Genomic DNA, 24,218 nt, shown 5'->3' with positions numbered 1-24,218 from the left:
AGTCCCCAACTCATATACAAGTGCCTATATACATCATCTCTTCTATGTGTAGAGTGTCTATACAATTTGTACTGAACAATATCTTTAATCTTTGTAACAATCGCATCAACTGAACGCGAAAACCTCCTAAAAACCCTATGGTTACGCTCCTCCTAGATGTGATACAAATAAATAGTCCAGGCGAGCTTTAAAAACCTCACTCGAAGGGACTTACCCCTCAAGTTCTCAACCAGCCAGTCCATTCGTTCATCCTAGCTGTACAGACCAGAACGAATCCCAAACCTCCTTAGCAAAGGGACAATTAGCAAATAGGTGGTCACGTGTTTCCAGCCCATTGCCACACATAACACAGCCGTTGTCCATTTCCAGACCAAACCGAATCAACCTGTCCTTAGTGGGCAGTCTATTAAGGATGACCATCCATGAAATGAGAGAACATTTCAGAATATGGGCAGGGAACCAAATGATTTTGTGCCAGTTAACCTTCTCTCTGCTAGTTCTGATTTTCCCCATATCCATTTGCTGCTAATTAAATGCCAATCAGTACTAGGAAGGAACAAAGTTCTAGCCACCTCGCGAAGCTTCAGTAGCTTTTTGATAATCCAACTGAAATGGCCTTTACAGGTCACTTCCCAAAAACTCACATTTTTAAAACAATACTCTGAGAGAGATATTATTATAATTATCCCCAAGTATTTAAAGGATAATTATATTATTGTCTCGGGTCAAGTCGAGCAAGGTACTTTTACCCTGAAATCGAATCCGACCCAATCTCTCAAAAACCTAATACAATCTAACTCGAATATGATATTTTTTAAAAAATCGACCCTACAAGATTAATTCTAATCAAAACCTATGAAGTTAAATGCTTATACCTCTCTACAACATGGCTCCATCCTTATCTACTCCTATTATAATTTGATAATTTATAATCTTCTACTTGTTGATTTTAAAAACAAGTTAAATTGTATATATCACACAACTATATGTTTAAACGAATCATATCGATTATTTGATGGATTAGAAATGATCATATTATTTTATAAGGACTAAATCATCAAAAATATATAATACAATACCCTTCTATAAAATTTGACCAAGTTGAAAGACAGCAAAATGCGACGTGGACCCATAATGCAATCTTTGGTTGTGATTTCTGTGGCCTTCAATTTTTGTACACACAATATATATCCTTTATAAGTACCCTTCCCCCATAGTAGTCCTTAGCTCGTCGCCATTTTCTCTCCAAATCTTCCGTTATCACTTAACATTTTACAGTTCACTGTCCAGTCTCCGATGGCGGCTTCTGTCTCCACCGTCGGTGCTGTCAACCGAGTGCCGGTACTTACCATCTCATCATCAGTTACACCATCGATTTTATTATACATATGTTCCAAATTTGTACCAAATTGTTATTTTTTTGTTAAGCAGCTGAATTTGAATGGCTCCGGTACTGGATCATCGATTCCGAGCTCGGCTTTCATGGGGAACAGCTTGAAGAAAGTGAGCTCGAGGTTCAACAAGGCTCCATCGGGGAGTTTCAAGGTCGTGGCGGCCAAAGAGGTCGACGAGAGCAAGCAGACCGACCAGGACCGATGGAAGGGACTGGCTAACGACGTTTCAGACGACCAACAAGACATCACTCGAGGGAAAGGAATGGTTGATTCCCTCTTCCAAGCTCCCATGAATGATGGAACTCACTATGCTGTCATGAGTTCCTATGAATACCTCAGCCAAGGGCTTAAAACGTAAGTATCTATGCAATGATTAGAAAACTAGAGTTCGGATAAAAAAATGAGATTATTTGAACTCGAATTTTTATATTTTTATTAGTATTAGTAACGAGTTTATGATGATCATGTAATTTAGGTACAACTTGGACAACAACATGGATGGTTTCTACATTGCCCCAGCGTTCATGGACAAGCTTGTTGTCCACATCACCAAGAACTACATGACCCTCCCCAACATTAAGGTATGTCTTGATTTTTGTAAGAAATATTAAGCCGTAATCGGGATATTGAACGTTTAATCATGTTCGAACTCGATTCTTCTCGATTTTTTTACATTTTTTTCTTTTCACAGGTTCCCCTCATCTTGGGTATTTGGGGAGGCAAAGGTCAAGGAAAATCATTCCAATGTGAGCTTGTATTTGCCAAGATGGGAATCAAGTGAGTTATTGGCATATCCGCATCTAAAATTTTACTTTATTTGTATCGGAAACATATTCATATCTGACACTCGTTGAATTACTGATATGAATTAATATTACAGCCCCATTATGATGAGTGCCGGAGAATTGGAAAGTGGGAACGCCGGAGAACCGGCCAAGTTAATCAGGCAGAGGTACCGTGAGGCTGCCGACATCATCAGAAAGGGAAAAATGTGCTGCCTCTTCATCAACGATCTTGACGCCGGTGCCGGTCGTATGGGAGGAACGACACAGTACACTGTGAACAACCAGATGGTGAATGCCACACTCATGAACATCGCCGATAACCCGACAAACGTCCAGCTCCCTGGAATGTACAACAAGGAAGATAACCCTCGTGTCCCGATCATCGTCACCGGTAACGATTTCTCGACACTGTATGCGCCACTCATCCGTGACGGTCGTATGGAGAAGTTCTACTGGGCACCTACAAGGGAAGACAGGATCGGTGTTTGCACTGGTATTTTCAGGACCGACGGTGTTCCAAAAGAAGACATTATCAGGCTTGTTGACACATTCCCTGGTCAATCCATTGGTAAACTTCTTACTCAAAACTTATACCGATATATGTCGTGGTAAATAGGTCCAATTATAATTTTAGTCCTTCTATCATATTGAAACCTGACGTTTAATTTCTCTAGAACTAACTTGAAAATGATATAACCCGAATCCGTAAGGATTAGACCTAAAAACGATCATATCTGAATGACTCGAACTAGTGAGAGTTATGGGTAGAGTCGAGTTGGTTTTTAGTCCACTCGAACCCGATCCAAACATAACTCTCCTCCATCCGATTCAAATTTAAGAAGGTTTCGTCCCGAAATTCGAAATAATTTTTAATGTAAAAAGTTGCATCCGACCCTATATATATATATATATAAATAATAAGTACTTAATTAAAAAATATAGAGATATATTATAACAATTATACCTAAATATATAAAGGCCAATTATAGTATTATTCTCGTGTCGAGTCTGATATTTTTCATCATAAATTCGAATCCGATCTAACCTTACCTTTCAAAAAACTTAACCCTAACCCAATTTTTACTATATAAAAACCGATCATATAAGATCAAGTCGAAACTCATCGAATTGGGGACAAATGCACATCCCTAACTCGAACATGAAACACCAAGAAATTAAAGTATATATTAAATCTCAAAATTTAACCTAAAATGGGTAATTATGATTTTAATCCCTCTATTATGCTGAAATTTAGGATTGAGTTTCTCTATTTTAGTACAATTTGATCCTTTACTTTTATAATGATACTAATATATATTTTTTTGGGTGGGGTGGGGTTGTTAATTTGCAGACTTTTTCGGTGCCTTGAGGGCAAGAGTTTACGATGACGAAGTAAGGAAATGGATTGGAGACACTGGAGTTTCTGGCATCGGCAAGAAGCTCGTGAACTCGAGGGAAGGGCCACCGACATTCGAGCAACCAAAGATGACAATCGAGAAGCTGTTGGAATATGGAAACATGCTTGTCGCGGAGCAAGAGAATGTGAAGAGAGTTCAATTGGCTGACAAATACTTGAGTGAAGCTGCACTTGGAGAGGCTAATGAAGATGCCATCAAGAGAGGAGTTTTCTAAATGGAAAATAAAGCTCTAGGGCCTTTTCCGGGGAAATATATTGGGTTCAAATCGATGTGGGATAATTTCCTTTAATGTTGCTTTCCTTTTGTTTTAAGTGGATTTGTATCCTCTATTTTTGTGTTATAAATCTCCACTTTCTTCTCTCTTAAAAATCTTCACTTCAATTGTTTCAATCTCCCTTCCTTTATATCAATAGTTGTGAACAATAATAATTTATTTGTTTTAAGAAAATAATAATAACAATAACATATTCGACATCGGAATTTATTAATATTAAAAAAAGGTGTTGGCAAAGTAACCCCATCAAATTACAATTGGACCATCGTTTGAATCAAACAACATGACTTTGTTCAAGATTTCTTGAGAGCATTCCTTATTTTCAACCCATTGGTTTAGTAATGTCTTCAACGTTGCCTAATAGCTCTTTAAGGATGACAACTTGATCAAATTGCTCTTTATCCGGCAATTGCGCTTCCACACTCTTTAGTTCTTTCTCGCACTTCTCGGTATTAGTCGCGGCAGCTTTCATATTGTATTTCTCCGATTTACGGTTCCTGAATTCCATGGCTGTTCGGAGCTTATCGAGTTCCTTCATAGCGGATACGACTTCATGGTCGCATAGTCTGTATTTTGCCCGGGCCTCGGGTGTGAGAAGTTTAGGACCTTCGAGCACGGTAGTCTTGAGGTTCCGAGAAACGTCGGAGGCATTATTAACAACGATTTTGATAATTACCGATGCAATAACCTCCGGCTTGGCATTATCAGGGACGTATCTGCCGATGTATGATTCCTTATAGCTTGAGATGCAAAGATCCTTGTTCCTGACTTTGTCACGTATTTTAGTGATGTCCGGATAGGCGTTTAGTAAGGGGGAGAAAGAAAGGCAAATGAAGAAAGACAAAGGCAATGCAATATTATTTTTGATGGGGTTCATTGTTTTATCCTCTAGCTTAATGATTTTACACCTTTTCGACTTGGAATAAGCTAGAGGAGGTGTGGTCTTTTATAGTTGGTGTGTTAGGCTCATTATTATAGGTATGCATGTTGAAACAATTTTTTTAATGCCTTTGAAAGACCAAAGACAAATGCGCTTCACCACTCATTGTCTTCTCCCTAGAGTAAAAAGCCTTTCTAAATGAGGTATCCTTCTAAAATCATTTCTTCTTCCATCTTCATCAATGTATGATTCTTCTTCCTCTTTCTATGACCATCAAGATCAGCTCAAGAGCTTTAAAAATGAGGGGGTTTAGCAAAATAAATTTTTTTGTGGGGTTTTAAGTTTGTTTTTTGCTTTATGAGTTTATAGGTATCATTTTCTCTCTCTCTCTCTCTACTTGGTTGAGTGTCAAAGGAGGTTGGAGAATCATCTATGGAAAAAAGGGAAGGAGAAGGTAGTATAGGTGTAATTGAAGACTCTTATTACTTGAAATCGAAGATATTACACATCTAACTTGATTGTACCTCATGAATGTGTCATGTGTGTAATGTATGATTTGATTTCTTAAACATGTTGTTTATCTTGTTCATGGTGCTTAGCATGCTTGGTGATGCTTGTTAACGAGAAAAGGTGGAAACTTGTTTTTTTTAAACTCGTTTGAAGTCACTACAACGTGTATTTCATGTGTGTTTAAAGGTTTAGAGTTAAGGTTTGAGAGAGTTTCAGATGTATTTTTGGGATTAATTTTGAGTTTTCCGAATAGTGCTCGAAATCAGGGAGTCTGATAACAAAATCGATTTCTGGAAACCCAAAATCCAACTTCAGTTTTGAAACCAAGCCCAAGGTTTCAAAACCCTCCTTGCTGGTTTCGAAATCAAGGGTCTCGATTGGATTTTTTTGAGCCATTTTGGGACCCTACGGCCTGAAGGACCTTTTTGGACTTAGGTTATGTTACCCAACTCCCCTAATATGACTTTTTAAGCCTAATTTGAAGATCTAAATGAAAAATGATTAAAGTGTCCTTAAGATTAATGAGATGAATTTGAAATCCTACAACTTGTAAAGTAACCAATATACTCTTATGTTATGAAAAGACTAAAATATTTTTAGACATGATTAAAATACTCGTAAGACTAATAAGTAAAACTCAGTAGCTTAACCTTTGATAAAAGAATAAAATAAACTTGGGGAAAAGTAGTTGGACTTGGAACCTAAGCCTTGTAAAATTATCGAAACACGCCCAATGCTTAATAAATGGATTCAAAGCCCTAAACTTTAGTTAGAATATCAAAATACTCCTGTTTTTTTATTAGATGGGCTTGATGTCTTAAGAATTTATAAAATGATCAAATCCTCCTCAAGTGTAAAAGTAATCAAAATACCTTTATATTATGAAAATGACTAAAATTACCCTAAGCCTATTAAATTTGATTGTGAGTATCAAATTTGGAATTTTGGGTTTATTCTTTAGGTTATTTAAATTTTAGAATTAATCACAACTAAAATTTTAAATTTTTAGAATTTTTATAAAACTTTCAAAATGACATAACAAAATTGAAGTTGGTCAAATGATTAAGCTTTGTTCATTGCTTTTATAGATCTAGAGTTCAACCCCTCAAATTACGTACGTTTTAACTTGTGTTGATGGTATATATAATTGTATATGCGATCATTGAGTGATTACTTCATAATATTAACAATTATATGTTACCTTGTGACAGTCAAGCAAACAACAATTCAAACAATTACAATCAACACGAAATTTATCCCTTGTAGCACGAGACTTTCAGATATGATGATTTGGTATATATACTCATTTGTCGATTACAACTTGTGCTTATGAAACTACCTACCAAATAACAATCATCATTTTATGAATACTATATGCCTTGGAGGGATTTCAAAGGATTGTGTCTTAGTATATATGCTCAAAGATGTTTTTATACTAATATAATATATTTGAATATAATGAAAATGATGATGATAATAATAATAATAATAATAATAATAATAATAATAATAGAAGTTATTGATATTAAAAAAAAGGTGTTGGCAAACTAACCCATCAAATTACAATCAAATCTATTGCCTTTCGGACCCTTGAACATATCTCAGGAATTTTGGAGAACATCCATTAAGTTCAACCCAAGATTTTGACAATGTCTTCAACATTGCCCAATAGCTCTTTAAGGATGACAACTTGGTCAAATTGCTCTTTGTCTGGCAATTGCGCTTCTACACTTCAATTCTTTCTTATAGTTCTCGGTATTAGTCACTGCCGCTTTCACATTGAATTGCTCCGATTTTCAATTCCGAGATTCCTTTGCTGTTCAGACCTTATCAAGTTCATTCATAGCGGATATGACTTCCTGGTCACATAGTTTGTATTTTGCCTAGACCTCAAGTGTAAGCGGTTTAGGACCTTCGGTGGTCTTGAGGTTTCGAGAAACATCCAAGACATTATTAACGATGATTTTGATAATCACCTATGCAATGACCTCGGTCTTGGCGTTGTCAGGGACGTATCTGCCGATGTATGATTCCTTATAGCTTGAGATGCAAAGATCCTTGTGCCTAACCTTTTCACATATTTTAGTGATGTCGGGAGCTGCGTTTAGCAAAGGGGAAAAGAGAGACAAATGAAGAAAGATAAAGCCAATGCAATGTTATTCATGATGGGATTTATTGAATTTACACCTTTTCTGCTTGGAATAAGCTAGAGGAGTTGTCATCTTTTATAGTTTGTGTAAGGCTTGTGATCTTCGAACCACCCAAACACAAATCCGCTTTGCCACTCATTGTGACCCCTAAAATTGATGGTTGTTAGGTTGAACTCTTAGTTTGAATTCTTTATTTTAGTTGCCCTATTTTTTAGCATACATCAGAAGAAGAAAATTTTGATCGATCATAGTCTGTCACGTGATAATTTTAGTTGCCCTATTGTTTTGATGTGGTTTGTTTAATTGATTAATAAATTTATAGGTCGCTTAAATATTAAGAATTATAAATATGATAATTTAGGGTACTAGTTTTCAAAATGCAGTAGTTAGATATTGATATATAAAAATTTAAAAGACCTTTTAAACATCAATATTGGATGCTAGGTTTCAATACTAAAGGGTCAGTATCGATGTCTTTAGAGAATTTTTATACCAACAGACATATCATCTCTGAGATAGTAGTGGTTTAAACTCTTTATGCTAATAATACTGATAATTCGTTTTGACCCATTGGCTACATTTGAATTATTTTGGTCTGCATCCATTACCGTTGGAACATAAATTAAAGAATAATACCAATGAAAAAAATGTGTATTCATCAAAAATCACAATATTTCTAATCTTTATATTTAAATATTTAATTAAATAGTTAATTTTTAAAAAAATAAAAAAGAAAAATGAGTCTCGTTAAAAATTTCCTCATAAGTTGATCAAGCCGAAATTTGATTAAGATAATACAAAAAGGAAAAAATCTGAAATTTTATTTAAAAAAAAATTATTTTGACAAAGAAAGATAATATCAGCCTTAAATATTGGTCGGGCCAATACTAAAAACAAACCTTAACATAGAGTAACTATAAAAACCACAGACAGGGACATATATAAAAAAAGAGAAGATATCACTGTGGATATGTTAGAGACGATCTCACCGAACCTGTTTGATTCCCAATCACACACACAAAGACATGTGGATGTGTTAGAATTAAAACATGTCCATGCCGTTGTTTGGTACGTTAATATTCAAATATTTTAACACATACTTAACAATAACTTTATATTCAACACACGTTAATAATAAAATTAAAATAAATAAAACTCAAAAACGTGATCCAAATGCTTGATTCATATGTAAAAACACATCAACCACATGAGATAGGGAAGTATTCCCTACCTTAATTGTCGATCGCTATTCTCCCCCAATGGAGATTCTTTTGTTTCAATCGGATTCTCGTTCCTAATTAAATTTATGATTATTTTAGTATCTCATTACAGCTAGATATTTTTCTTTATATGATTATATATTCTCTTTATATTTTCAATTGATAATCTGTTTTCATCTTCTAAAATTTTATAAATTCACCCCGTTTTAAATTTTAAAAGTTCATCCCCTAACATAAAATCTTATATCCGTCCATAATACACACCAGTAGTCCACAAAGGAGTTAACACATGCCTATAGGAAAAAAGAGAGAGTGTTATTGATTTTTTTTTAATTTTTTCTATGTTTGTGATTTTAATTTAGGAGTTCTCATTTTTAACATTTATGAGTTTGAGAATAGCAAAGAAGATCGTCAAGTTTGAAGCATCGAACACATATACTTAATTAAGATAAAATTTATTATATGAAATATCAATAATGATTCAATTTTTTTTTAAATTAAGCTGTTAACTTAGTCCTCTTCATCACTTTACAAAAAAAAAAAAACTTTAGTTGCATACTTTTTTTTTATTTCAACCTCGTAGACCAACAAATAATAAGTCTTCTTAAATTTAATATATTTTAAAATCTATTTATAAAAATACATAAAATAATTTCGTTCATTTTTAAAATATATTAAATTTATTAATTATAAATTCTATTTTTATATAAAAGTATAGTTTAAAAATTCAATTAAAATATATTTATCTAAATTTTCAAAATTCTTGCTTGGATATAATTTCAATACTTTTTTTGGGCACGGTATTATCTCAACATTTTTAATATCCACCATATGAAAAAGAAAAGGCTCAAGTAACCAAAAAGTTAGTAAGGCAATCAAGGGTAAACCAATGGCCGCAGTCGCCATTAATTTTAGGTTCACACCAATGACGCAATTATGAAAGGTCAAACTATGTTGTCAGTCCCTATACCACATGAAATTTTGTCATTTTAATCCTTTGACTTGTTTATATTATTCTCGTATCGTTCAGATCATGACTGAAATTTTAAAGTTCGAAAAGCATGAAAATTAAATTTCACCAAATGAAGGAACAAAATCTACAATTTTTGTATAGTATGGGGACTGGTTATGGAATTTTATCTTTTATCAAAATATTTTGAAAGTTGCTTTTCTCGTCCATAAATTTTGACCAAGTTGGTGAAGTTAAGTAATCAATTGGTATATTAACGTGGCGTACAATCCTTTATCTTTGCAGATACATCAAACTATTTTTGGAGACTAAATACAAACAAAGAAACTAAAGTATATAAGAGATAGTAGTTGCGAAACTGATAAACTGCCTCGTTCTTCCATTAGAGAAATTAGTCAATCCAAACCATACCTGTCTAACCTTAAATTCTCACAATCCCTTAAAAATCTCTCCAAAATCCCAGATTTTGATCGACATTTTAACCTAAAAAATAAGGGAGAATTCAGCAAGCAAGAGATGGTTATGGAGTTCGTTGTTTCTGAGCTCGAAGGGACTCTTTTGAAGGACAAAGACCCTTTCTCATACTTCATGTTGGTGGCATTCGAAGCCTCGGGTTTAATCCGGTTCATGTTGTTGCTGCTGTTCTGGACGGTGATTCGGCTTTTCGACGCGTTGGGAATGGATGATGCTGGATTGAAGTTGATGGTCTTTATCGCGACGGTGGGGCTTCGAGTGTCGGAGATCGAATCAGTGTCTAGAGCTGTTTTGCCTAAGTTTTATATGGAAGATGTTGATATGGAGGCTTGGAAAGTGTTTAGTTTGTATGACATAAGAGTTGTGGTGACCAAATCGCCTAGGGTTTTGGTGGAAAGGTTCGTGAAGGAGCATCTACGAGCTGACGAGGTTACCGGTAGTGAGCTTGTTGTGAACCGATTCTAGTTTGCTACGGGATTCGTTAATGGTGATATCGCTTCCATCTCAAGTAGAGTCGTCAAACTGTTTGTAGACGAGGAGCCTAGTTTAGGACTCGGAAGAGCTACATCGAGTTTTCGATGCTTCTCTTTGTGCAAAGTGAGTAATCACATGCAATGTGTTTAAATCCGTTGCATTTTGTATCTTGTAAATATTTGATACTAACAATTAGGTTATTTAACATGCAGGAACAAATGCATCCACCATTTATCACAAGCGGAAACCTCCACAACCATCAACTCCTTCGTCCGCTACCGGTAATCTTCCACGATGGCCGCCTCATGAAACGACCAAAACCCTCGACCGCTCTATTAATTCTTCTATGGATGCCATTGGGAATCATACTAGCGATCATTCGGTTTATGGTTGGTGTAATTCTTCCAATGCAAGCCATCCCCTACGTGTCCCGTTTATTTGGTGGCAAAATCATCATCAAAGGCAAACTGCCACTACCCATCTCCTGTAGTAGCTCCGGGGTCCTATTCGTTTGCACTCAGAACTTTAATGGACCCGGTTGTCTTGTCCACCGTGCTCATGAGAAAAATCCCAGCAGTCACATATTCGATATCAAGATTAACCGAAATCCTATCACCCATACCAACGGTAAGGTTAACAAGAATAAGAGAAGTTGATGCCAAAAAAATCAAACATGAACTATCGAAATGTGACCTAGTAGTTTGTCCGGAAGGAACGACATGTAGAGAACCCTTTTTATTAAAGTTCAGTGCCCTATTTGCCGAATTAACCGATCAAATTGTCCCGGTTGCAATGAATTATAAGGTAGGGTTTTTCCATGCAACCACAGCCGGTGGGTGGAAGGCTTTGGATCCAATCTTCTTCTTCATGAACCCTAGGCCGATTTACGAGGTGACGTTCTTGAACCAACTACCGGTGGAAGCTACATGTTCGTCGGGGAAAAGTCCGCACGACGTGGCCAACTATGTGCAAAGAATCTTGGCCGCTACGTTAGGGTTTGAATGCACAAATTTTACAAGGAAAGATAAATACAGAGTATTGGCTGGGAATGATGGAACAGTATCTTACACTTCGCTTGTTGATCAAGTTAAGAAGGTGGTGAGCACTTTCAAACCTTTTCTTCCATGAAGAACAAGAATAAGATTTTTTTGGTTAATTTATTGGAATAAATTTAATTAATTATGAGTTTTTTAGATTGTTATTGGAAGTGGTTAAATTTTTTAATTTTGTTAATTTATGGAATTGTTGAATAAATTTGTATGGATAATTTATGTTAATTAAGTTTATAGGTTAAATTTTTATTAATTATGAAATGAACCCAAAAAAAAAATTCATTTTTATTCCACGCTATATATATTAAGGGAAAAATGACCCCAAAACTTTCTTCATTTTGTGAAAAACCCTAGTTTCGAATTCCCTTTGATTTTTCGATGATAAAGCATCTTCTAAAATTCCCAATGATAGGGAGGTGGTGTAACACCCCCAACCCGTACCCGATCCGAATACGAGTCTGAGGTGTCACATTAACTTTTCAAACCTTGACTCTTGCCAAAATTCAAAAGAAATTTAAAACTTTCATTAAAATAACAATGTTTTATTTACATAAACTGACCACAATAACCAAAATCGATCAGAGCATATTTAACTCAATCATTTAGTACATGCTAACTATAATCAAATTAACCAAACACCTTTAAATTATCTATTTTATGATCTGAAATTTTGTAAGGGAGTTGTTAACCTGTCTTGTTCTTCTTCGCTTCTCTTCTCACTTCTTTAACCTACATATCCTATTCTCCTTAAGAAATTCAAGAATCATACCCAAATTTTAACATGTTACAAATCTAATTCTAACACTTCATACATGTTAATTAGATTGATGACAAACCTCATTAAAGAACCCTCTTTTAAGATTTCACTTATTCCTCTCTTTTCTTTAATTCCCTCTATTCTCTTCATCTTATTGTTAAAGATAATTTAAGCTCTTCTTATGCTTAATTATCACCTAATAATCAAAACTCAACCTTAAATTTCAGCTAATAATCAACAATAAGAAATCTTACCTTTGCTTGAGCTCTCACGTGGAGGAGGAAGAAGAAGGAGAAGAGTTTTCCAGATAACTCTCCCAGAAGCTTATCTCTTAATAAAGAGATAAGATAACTATCTTTAGATAACAAAGATCATTTTGCCCTTAATCTCCTTTAATAATTACTAATAACTTTCAGGAAATATCTCCACATAAATCATTGAACTATTCTACTTTTCTTCTTTTATCCCCAAATTCTAAAATTTTTACAATTTAGTCACTAACCCGGTATTGAGGATGTTACAAATCTCCCCTCCTTTTAAGAAAATTCGTCCTCGAATTTTCATTGTACATACCAATAAAAACATATCTTTTAATGTTCTTATGTAGCTTTCACAACTTTATCCCATCTTTATAACTTTAATAATCAGTTTTACTTATACAAAACCTTATTCTTCACCATCTCTTGCACTTATATTTTTCTTCCTCAAAACTCTCTTTAAAACTTGTAAATACTCTTCTCTTTGTCTTCATCATATCTATATATTCCAAATACAAAACCATATTCAAATCCATATCATACTTAATTAAATCACTTTATCTTAACTCACTTAATAATGTTCTTATGTTGCTTGCACTGTAGAATGCAACGATGCACTTCAAGGGGAAATTGAAATAAACATTTCTTTTGGTCTAAGAAATGATAGATTAGTGTATATCAATTGGATTCTGATATGTATCAATGTATGATTATATAGATATCGAGCACAAACAAGTCCGGGTCGATTGGCAAGTTAAGATTCGATCAAAAAAGAGGAAAATCATAAAGTGTATTGGAACGTAGTGAGGCCAAGGTGAGTGCACATTAGATAGTGTATTCTGTATTAATGGAAATAAGACTTGTTACAAGTCTATTTCCTATAGTAGAATGCATGAATTCATTAATATGAGCATATGTTTGACATGTTATGTGTGTGTTATTAATTGTTACATATGTTAATGATATGAGTGAATAAATGCTTATATGATACATGTTAATTGTCCATGATATATGCACACATGATAATATGATATAAGTTAAATTATGTAATATGATACATAACTATGAGATAAGTGAAGAAATGTATATATGATAGAGATTATGTATGTGATAAATGAATGATATGAAAAGTGACATGAACTACGTGAAAAGAATCTACCTGATTACAGGTACATGTGAAGAAGTTATGAGTTTATAAGAACATGTGATATGAATGTGTATATGTGATACTTGAAAGTGAATCATATTATTATATGAATATGAGAAATGATATGATAAAAGCTATGAGCATATGAGATATGACTATATGAAACGATATAAAAGAGAATGCCCATGTAAGTGTTAGGAGAGCTAGAGGTATAGTTGACATGCCAAGAGTCGAGGGTCTACGCGGTCCTTCGAGACATAGTGGTCCTTTGTGACATAGTGGTCCTTCGGGACATATGTGTTATATGTAGTCCTTTGGGACATCTACGTGGTCCTTCGGGACAAATTCTACGCGCCCCTAGTGGGAATTATACGTGCCCCTAGTGGGAATTATACGAGCTGTGGTGACAGCATAGTGCACAACCTCAATAGACTCATATATCTACAGTTCTCACATGTGTACATGGGCTAATAAAGAGATAATTATGAAATCAATGTATGTGATATATGTATATGAATTGCATGATATGATATATGTGTGATATGGGTTATTGTTTATGTTACATGAATATATGTTGATGTATATGTGAGTGAGTATAAATGACTTATATATGATGATATAAGAATTTTTTTATAAGTTATAGAATATGAATGTAAGAGATCATATGAATAAGAAATAAGAGATATGAAGTATAATAGTATGGGAGCAAGATAAAAACATAAATGATGATATGTATGTAATTGTTATATGAAAAGCATATGAGTGAGATGATTTGATATGATGTGTATGATATGATAATAATAGTTGTTCCTGTATGATTACAAGTTAGAGTTTACATTATATATATTTATTCGCCTCACTAAGTCATAGACTTAGCGTGTGAGTGTTTCACACGCAGGTTCTTACAAGCTTATGGATTGTTGAGGTGTAAGTCAGGTCAGCATTTTTCCTTACAAAGTTTCAGATCAGAAAATAGATGATTTAAATGTATTTTATGGTATAAAAATCTAGTTGGCATGTATTTAAAAGATTTGAATTGTATAAGCTCTGAATAGTTCTGTAAATGTTTTGAATAAGTTATATGTTATAAAAGTTTTTAAATTACTCACTATTTTATACAAGTAAATGTTTTAAAAAGTCAATGTGACACCTCAGACTCGGATCCAGGTCGGATTCGGGTTGGGGGTGTTACAGGTGGAGAGGGAGGAAACAAGCTATATATATATATATTGATTACATGCTGATTGGAAAACTCGTAAAGCACTTTTACAATAACAATTCTAAAAATAAATCATTTAATAAAAAGTCAACACTAAACGAAAAACTCATAAACCATCAACGTCGAATCAATATATATAGCTTGCTTCCTCTTTCTCCACCTCCCTACCATTGGGATTTGGAAGAAGATGCTTTATCACCCAAAAATCAAAGGGGATTCGAAACTAGGGTTTTTTTTCATAAAATGAAGAAAATTTTGGGGTCATTTTATAATTTTAAAAAAATTGATAATCATAACTTTGTTAAGTATTTAATGATGGAGTGATCAAAATAGGAGAAAATTGAATGTTTGGTAAGTAAATTAAAAAAACTATACTTTAATGAACATAATAGGAATGATAAGAAAGTAGAGTGATAATATTTATAATTTATCCTAAGAATATTATTATTTGTTGTAATCACCTATGATGCTAAAATTTGATATTCAATCCTTAACTTTAACTTACTAGTAGGTCCAAATTAATAACACCACTAATTATTGGTATATTAAGTTGATGTGTATGGGTGAATTTTCACATATCACTAATTTTATGCTCGATATCAAATTTAAAATCTCCTGCCAATTCAGACTAAAGTAATGTCTTTTATCATTATATTACATACTTGATTGACAAATAGATTATCACTTGAATTATGTCAAATTAACAAGGATTAAATCAAAAAATTTAGCGTAGTATGGGGACAAAAACCATAGTTAGACCTTGAATTTATTATTTCTCTACTTTTGCTCATAGTCAGCAGCTAGATGACCTGTCTCAATTGCAATTTGCAGCTAGCAATAAATTTATTGTTTGGTCCAACAAACATATTAAACTTTTTCTCTTTAAATAAATTTTTTCATATGTGCCAAAGTGTTGAGTCATCAAGAATTTTTTTATAAAATTAATACATAATATTTTGGTTTAAAATTATTTGTTTAAAATAAATTAATTTAAAATTATAAGTATCCTAAATTAAATTCAATCTAGTAAGATATTTTTTATTAACAAGAGTTGAAACAGATGTAGGAAAAAACTAATCTGCGATAATAGAAGATCACCATGCAAAGCAGCTATAACCTCACCAGGCAATATTCAGTCCTTCATAAGTATCTCCCAATCCAGTGTCAAGAATCCAGCAACACTCAATAGATTTAGAGAAACCTAAAACTCATTCGTCCAATATAAATTACTAACTTTAATTCAATTAGTTTAATAATTATGCTAATTGAATATTATAGTTTATTGTTTAATAATTATGCTAATTAAATATACTTAACCTGTTGGAACTTGGCGTCAGGAAATTCGATTTCCTTATAAAATTCCTTAAATTTCGGTCAATGTCATAAAAGCTAAAGTCATATCTAGTATAAAATGAAATCGACCATGCAATGATGCCATGAGTATTTTTAATAGTTATTAGTATTTAATTCATTAGTCAATTAATTTAAATTGAGTATCATAAAAATTTATTATAAGATAATTTCTTTTTTATTCATAATATTAAATCAACGGATAATTAATGGTATTTTTTATATTAAACACAATTTTCTTTTATTTTTTGCCAATGAGCATAAAATAACTTGGAGAAACGGGTTTCTTTTAAAAGGATAAAAAAAGAGGAGATGACTTTGAGAGAAAAAAAGTTTTTCTTTTCTTTTCTCTTAGCTAAGGGACTTTGGAAAAGGGATCATAAAGAATTTTTTAGTGACATTTACTTTGTTTGGGCATCAAAGAATTCACTTTATTTATTTAATATTTATAAAATATTGATAAAAATACAGTGATATTTATAAAATTCTGAAAAAAGTTTTACAATTTTATGTTTGTATCACGTAATCATTGTATATATCATTATTTAATGTATTTTTCGACCATTCAAGATATCTATGAGTTTATCTTATTATCTCCTACCTCACCTTTAGTATTTAATAGAAGATGTTTTATCATCTAGAATTAAAAGATAATTCGAAATTAGGATTTTTTTCACATAAAAGATAAAAAAATTTTGGAGTTATTTCATATTTTCTTGAGAAAATTGGCAATCATAACATCATTAAAATTTAATGACGTAATGATTAAAATAGGAACAAATAAAAAATCAATTAGTAAACTAAAAAAATAACTCCAAAGATCAAAATAAAAGTGATAAAATTTATAATTTATCTTAAAATATAAATAATAATAAAAAAATTATCTTAAAAAATAATTTTATCACAATAAATTAATTAACTCCCATTATCCAAAGAAATTACAAAACCAATTTAATTTGACTAATCCCCTATTTTGTTTAAAAATCAACCAATTAAAAAGTCCCACGTAAGCAAACTTACAGCGTAGCCACCACGCTATCGCGGCTTTTCTTGTTAAATCTGCCCTTTTTAAATAATTTTCTTTCCTTAGGTTACTAAATAAAAAAACTTTCCTCTCATTTCATATCTTTGTTCACTCTTTTTGTAATCGTGTGTTTCCTCAGATCTGTAAACGGAAAAATGGCGATGACGACGTCGTTTTGGTGTTATCATTGCAATCGGGTCGTCCGGCCTTTGAACCACCGCACCGTCAGTTGCCCCGATTGCTACGGAGGTTTCGTCGAAGAGATCGATAACAATCACGTCGGAAGTAATAGACTCACGCCACCGGCGATGTACACTTATCCTAACTACGGACCAACCGTCTTCCGCCGTGGACGACGTAATGGCGGCAATCGTTCTCTTTTTAATCCTGTTATCGTGTTACGCGGCGGAGCAGATACATCTGTTTCGCCCTCGCCTTCATCTGTTTCCGGGGGAGATTCTACTGTTGAACATAATGGAAGAGGGTTCGTGCTTTATTACGACGATGGGTCCGGTTCGGGTCTTCGGCCGTTGCCGCCGAGTATGTCGGAGTTTCTTTTGGGTTCCGGGTTTGACCGTTTGATCGATCAGTTGTCGCAAATGGAAATCCACAACACCGGGCCTAACGTGCAACCACCGGCGTCGAAAGCGGCGGTGGAAGCAATGCCGACGGTGGAAATCAACGAGACACATACTCGCGACGAACTGTGCTGCGCCGTTTGCAAAGAACAATTCGAAATAGGTACCAAAGTTCGAAACATGCCTTGCGATCATTTGTACCACTCCAACTGTATACTCCCATGGCTTCAATTGCGGAACTCGTGCCCCGTTTGCCGCCACGAATTACCAACCGCCGACGGTGAAGGAGCAGAAACCGATGGTGGGTATTCAAATTCGTCATCGGAGGTTCCCGTGGGGTTGACTATCTGGAGATTACCCGGTGGAGGGTTCGCTGTGGGGAGGTTTGCAGGAGGACTAAGAGGAGAGGGTGGAGAGAACAGAGAGTTCCCGGTTGTTTACACGGAGATGGACGGTGGTTTTAGAGGCGGAGGGCTTCCTCGGGGGGTTTCGTGGGGCAATAGAGGGAGGGAAAGAGGAGGGGTTTTCAGAAGATTTTTGGGCAACTTGTTTGGGCGTTTCAGTGGGTCAACCTCTTCTAATTCTACGTTAATTTCAAGGTAATTTTAAACCCTAAAATTATGAACGAAAATACCCCAAATCTTTTGTAAATATATTTAGGGGGGGTTTCTAAATTCACTATATTTTTGTCTAAGAACTGAAGAATTAAAAATGATATTAATGTGTATGTAATGAGTCTAATTATATTGATGTATAATAACTATATATTGAACTTCAAAAAAATCATTTCTTGTATCAACAATGTATGATGTAATGGTGTAATCGGTGTTGATGAAAATAAGTTTTGCGTCGATGGACCATTTTTCTTCCGTCAACGAATTGATCATGTTATTTACTCATCAAGTAACTTCCTATAATACATGATTTGATCCCCTGTTTCAAGTCTCAAAATAACATAATGTTTAGCTATAAAGCCGTGTCATCTCTCCCGTATAGCTAATCACTCTACTTGTTTCCTTCTTAAATCAACATTCAATTTCCTCGTCGGTTAATTTTATCTACATTCATACTTGTTCTAGAAATAGATTACACGAGTCAGGACTTTCATACGTACAATATAATACTCAAAACGGGTGAAAAATAAGCCCCTAACACAGGATTTCCATTCAAACTACAAAAATTGTTTATTACCATTTACAGACGTATAAATAAATTTCTAGTTATTATGATATTAATATTAAACTATACATCATTATTTGATCAATTAATAACCTGATATAATGATGCGCATATTATTCATTTTACCAATTAAAATTCTGATTTTACCGATTAAACAAACTATGTCATGTTAGTCGTGTTTTTAGAAAAACGCAATTAAAATGACATGTTTTTATTTTACGTGACATGTCTGATAAATAAATATTATTTATTATCTCTAGATGAATTAACACATCATTTATCCAAATTCATCGTTTCAATTTAATCCGTAAATGATCTCTTAATCTAATCTTATCATATTTAGATTTAGGGTTTGGTTTTCCATAACCCCGTTATGCAAATGATGGAACAAGCAATCGGTTGATGAGATCTGTTGCCAAAACAATTCCTTACAAAGCATGAAAGTCCTCAATTGTTGGACATGATATGATATGATATGGTGTGCATGTATGTACCTAGCTTTTGTTTGTTTAAGCCTTCTTCCTTGAAATATTTTGAGTTTATCAAATTTCAAATTGGATCCAATTTAATATGTGGGTTTTCCTCTTCTTTGAAATTCGAGTTCAATAGTTAGATGTAATAGGTTTTAATAAAATGTTCAAGGCCAAATACGAGGTTAAGTTTAAATCAAATTCAGATCATTACATCTTGAAAACTTTATCAAAATATTTCTCTTAAACCAAAATTTTCAAAAGTATTTTTTCACAACACTTTGTAAAAGCAATGTCGATTTGATGTTATATCCACTGCGAGCTTAAGGCGATTACTAAAAATGAGACCTGAGGCTCACCAAGTTCTGTCTTCTAGAACAAACAAAGTGAGGATATCTGGGATACTATTCAGGTTAAAAGACCTGAGGTACCTTGGCAAAAGCTGATTTGGTTCCCATTATATATTCCTAAACACAGTCTGATAATTTGGATTGCTTTACTTGACAGACTTCCTACAAAGGAAAGATTACAACAAATGAGGCTTATCAATGAATGTCATTGTGTTTTTTGTAATGCAACATTGGAAACAATGGACCATTTATTCCTTAAGTGTCCTATGGCAGATTACCTATGGAATGTTGTTTCTCCCTTACTGGTTTGTAGTATAAAGCTTAATCAAGGGAAGCTTTTTTCGCATGGACTAGTTCTACTTGGAAAGGTAAATCCCTGCTCACTACGATCATGAAGATTGCTTTGAATGCACCTATTTACATACTTTGGGAAGAAAGAAACAAAAGATTGTTCCAAGGTCGATCCAGGACTGTTGAAGATATGTTCTATGCCATTAAAGACATTGTTAGTTTACAATTAAGGGGTAGGAATATTAATAGAATCGATAGTGTTAATATTATTCTCTGTAATCATTGGGGTATAGTTGATCATTAATTCTTTTTATAAGTAGATCGATAAAATGTAATCAGAACTCTGATTGTTTTTTGTAGCAGTTTCTGCTCTTTGGGTAATAAAATTGAATTATCCAAAAAAAATGTCGATTTGATTCTCAGTTAAATAATTCAATCTTTTTGTGTTTAATATTTATGCAAACAAATAAAATCAATAAAAACTTTAATAAAATATTTAATTATTTTAATTAGAAGTTTGGTCTTAATTTTAACATTATATCATTTAATAAAATTTACAAAGTTTAAAGATAAATTATTAAATTATTATTCATATAAAATAAAATACTATAAAGATGTGTAAGTTAAATTACAATAATTTGATATTGTCATCTTGAACACAATGAAAGGTGTAAAATTAATTATTTTTTTTCATAATTAATCAAATACAATAATATAATTTATTTTTCATCCAACACGATAACACAATGCTAATAATTGACATTTAACAACCATGAGCTTATGTGATATTGTAGGAGGTCTCACCTACCTTGATTAATAGTCAAGGGTTTAATCTTTATCCTAAGTATAGATTAATCTTTATCCTAAGTATAGAATAATTTTATAATTCATAATCAATATTCTTTTATTTAAATTTATCAAACACATATAATTAATTATTAAATTTATTTCGATAAAATACATTAGGAAACCAAAATAATAGACTTTTAACCTTGTAATTCTATTTTCCAAATAAATCTAATTGGCATTATTCTCATTTTTTCTCTTCAAAAACAAGTAGTTCCCAAATTTGCATTTTCAACAAAGATGTGACAACTAAGATGTTTCTCTTGCCTTTTGGTAATGTTTTGACTATCCCCTCTCTTTTTAGAGAACTCAAAATGTTGGGCTTCTTTCACTTCAATCAATTTCTCAACTTGCATGAAATGAAAGATCATTGCTTCAAGTTAGGTTACTTGGAGCTTCACTTCTTAGGGTAAGGGATAGTTAAAGATGTGGGAGCTAAGACAACGAAGATAACATCAACGATAAAAATCAAACTAAAAGTGTGGAAAGTAAACTAGAAAATTAGGCATCCACTTGGAGATTGAATATCAAAATACGGAAACTCAAAGGCTCTAATATGGGATAGGTTTAGTATCTAATAGTCAAGTTTTGAGTTTGATCCAATCCGATTTCTAATTTTTAATTTGAGTCTAAATAGATTTTGAATTAATCGTTTATAGATATGAATGGATTTAAACAAAATTTGAGATTTATATTTCATATCAAGTCGGGATAATTTAGATAGCCATGATGTTAATGTCGTACATAGACTCAATCTGACTTAAATCATACACACTTCTAATAGGTAATGGAAGCAACAAATTTTCTTCATAAATCTTTTTTTTTTTTTGGGATAATTGGAAACATAGTTTGAAGATGAGAGGTTTGATTATTGGCCCTCCGTTAGAAATATGAAATGTAAGGCAAACTAGGATCTAAGTGTGCAAACCTAGCAATTACCCCTTTCTTCTCAGTATATAAAAGGGAAAAGGACACGAATAAATTATATTCAAGCCAAGTTGTAAGCTATATATAGTTTATACCTAGCAAGTTATATTGTGGGTGCAAATTTGATTAAGATATATAAATAGATGAACACGAAATTTAATTTACTTTCATTTATGAAGTTTTTTTAAATGCCATTCTTAAATTTCAATATATATAGGGTAAATTATATTTTTAGTCATGTAATTTTCAACATATTTCTATTTAGTTCATCTATCTTTTTAAAATTTTAGTTTTATCGTTAAACTTCCGAAATTGACTCTTTTAGGTCATTTTAGCATTAAGTCTTTAAAGTAATTTAATTTGTTTGCTAAATTTATGCAAAAATACCATAAAATGTTCCTTTTAAACCTAGATTTTTAGACTCTTTTTGATTAACCGACGCCATAGAATATTCGTCCAATATGAACTATGGGGAAATCGAAGAGCAAACATGGTTTGATTCCATACTGATTAAATGGTGGAGGTTGTAGATCAAACCAATATAAGGTTAAAGTTTTAATATAAGTTTTGTCAATTTCGAGTAAAACTAACCTAAGAAGAAGGGATAAAGAGAAACATTTTGGTACTAGTTACGTTGCGAATGATAGTCAATTGCAGTTGAATGATGATGAAGAAGGATATTGGCCATGGGGAAGGATATGGTTAAAAGTTTAGATCAATTTTACAAATAAAAAGCTCCAAACATTTAATGGTAGAATGATAAATAAGAGCAAAATTTGAGAGTTTAGTGATAAAGTGAAAACTCTGATGATTGAATGATCAAAACAAAAACATGTTAGAAGTAAGATGACTATACGTATAGTTTGAAAGATATAAACTCATTCAGTATTAATCATTTTTTAATCTGTTTTTAATCCCCTCTCGAAGGAATCGGGATGTATATGATAGTGATTGATGTCCTTAAACCCAAATAATAAAATAATGCTAAGGAAAAGTCTATGTATGATTAATAGGTCAATAATAATTCAATCTCTATGGATCATCTTTGATAATTTAGAATTTCAAGTATGCGTGTTGTGTTCCGTATTTTTATATTAATCGTGAATAAAATAAAAATTATTAGAATTTAATAAATGTGACTTACCGATACTATTTAATTATGTGTCTTGTCTATCACACTAATTTTATGACGTGTATATATATTGTATTTTAAATTTCGAGTTAATTGACCTAATCTAAAATGTTTTGTTGAGATACAAAGTACATAATTGATATCAATTTTTGATTTGTTTAATAGGATGAGGTATTAAGTTTTAAAGCAGAGGTCAAAGATTTGAATTATGTAGTTTTAAATAGAGAAAATTGGATTAAAACGGTTCTCTTTATCTATTATAATAAGTATATGCATAATCTGATCTAGATTAATCAGTAATGAATTAAATATCGATGATGTTATCAAAAAATAAATTAGTATCGATACTAAATGTTGAGTATTAGTACTTAATGAGCATACTAGAAAAATAGTTTTGAAATAGGTTTTAATAATTTTTCATTCTTTACAAATTAGTCCTAGAATATTCATTATAAAATGACAATAACATCCTTATATGTAGGGACATACGTAAGATTTTATGTTAGAGATTGAACTTATAAAAGTTTAAGTACGAGAGATTTATAAAATTTTAGGGCTGCAACATATAATAAATAAACAGTATAAAGAAATTATCTAAAATATATACAATTTTAATTTTTTTAAGGGACGATTGGCCTCGCCTGCCTGTTCTAGATCTACGTTCAAATGATATTTTGAAACAAGAGTGGTTAATAGTTTTTTAATAAAAAAAATCCATTTAGATAGAAACAAGAGGATAATCAGTTGAAAATGTGCAAAGACGAGCCAATGGAGCACGACATACATCAAATTGACGAGGGAAGATTGGATTGAATATAATATTGGTATGATTGGATCAATAATTAACAACTTAATGAAATTAGAGTTTAGTTATTATCAACAAAAATTGAATGGGATTATGATTTCCCAACAACTAATCACTCTTTTTTGTACTCGTGTCCAATTATTAGCTTTAGTTGGGTTATTATTCTTTTTCTAGTTATAAAATAAAACTCACATTAATAAATATAAATAACACACATTTAAATAATTATAAAAGAAACAATTATTATAAAATATATTTGAAATAATAATCATAATATATTTAAAT

The 24,218-nt window shown here is 32.5% G+C and overlaps 2 protein-coding genes and 1 pseudogene across 2 annotated transcripts; all 3 read left to right on the top strand.

Moving 5' to 3' along the window:
• The first annotated feature begins 1,216 nt into the window (after nucleotides 1-1,216).
• Nucleotides 1,217-3,966, top strand: LOC120213315 (ribulose bisphosphate carboxylase/oxygenase activase 2, chloroplastic). Its single transcript, XM_039211495.1, has 7 exons — nucleotides 1,217-1,341; nucleotides 1,432-1,748; nucleotides 1,870-1,975; nucleotides 2,086-2,171; nucleotides 2,275-2,747; nucleotides 3,531-3,830; nucleotides 3,862-3,966. Exons 1-6 carry the CDS (start codon nucleotides 1,297-1,299, stop codon nucleotides 3,809-3,811), a joined length of 1,308 nt encoding a protein of 435 aa, XP_039067426.1. The 5' UTR covers nucleotides 1,217-1,296; the 3' UTR covers nucleotides 3,812-3,830; nucleotides 3,862-3,966.
• Nucleotides 3,967-9,973: 6,007 nt separating this feature from the next.
• LOC120213036 lies at nucleotides 9,974-11,693 on the top strand (annotated as a pseudogene).
• Nucleotides 11,694-17,444: 5,751 nt separating this feature from the next.
• On the top strand, nucleotides 17,445-18,601 carry LOC120213314 (probable E3 ubiquitin-protein ligase RHC2A). Its single transcript, XM_039211494.1, has one exon. The coding sequence runs from the start codon at nucleotides 17,511-17,513 to the stop codon at nucleotides 18,534-18,536; it is 1,026 nt and encodes a 341-aa protein (XP_039067425.1). The 5' UTR covers nucleotides 17,445-17,510; the 3' UTR covers nucleotides 18,537-18,601.
• The last annotated feature ends 5,617 nt before the right edge of the window (nucleotides 18,602-24,218 follow it).

This window comes from Hibiscus syriacus, unplaced genomic scaffold, assembly GCF_006381635.1.
Source record: "Hibiscus syriacus cultivar Baekdansim isolate YM2019G1 unplaced genomic scaffold, ASM638163v2 tig00110020_pilon, whole genome shotgun sequence".
NCBI classification, from domain to species: Eukaryota; Viridiplantae; Streptophyta; class Magnoliopsida; order Malvales; family Malvaceae; genus Hibiscus; species Hibiscus syriacus.
Note: the sequence above shows the minus strand (reverse complement) of the source record. Positions and strands in the feature narration are given on the sequence as shown.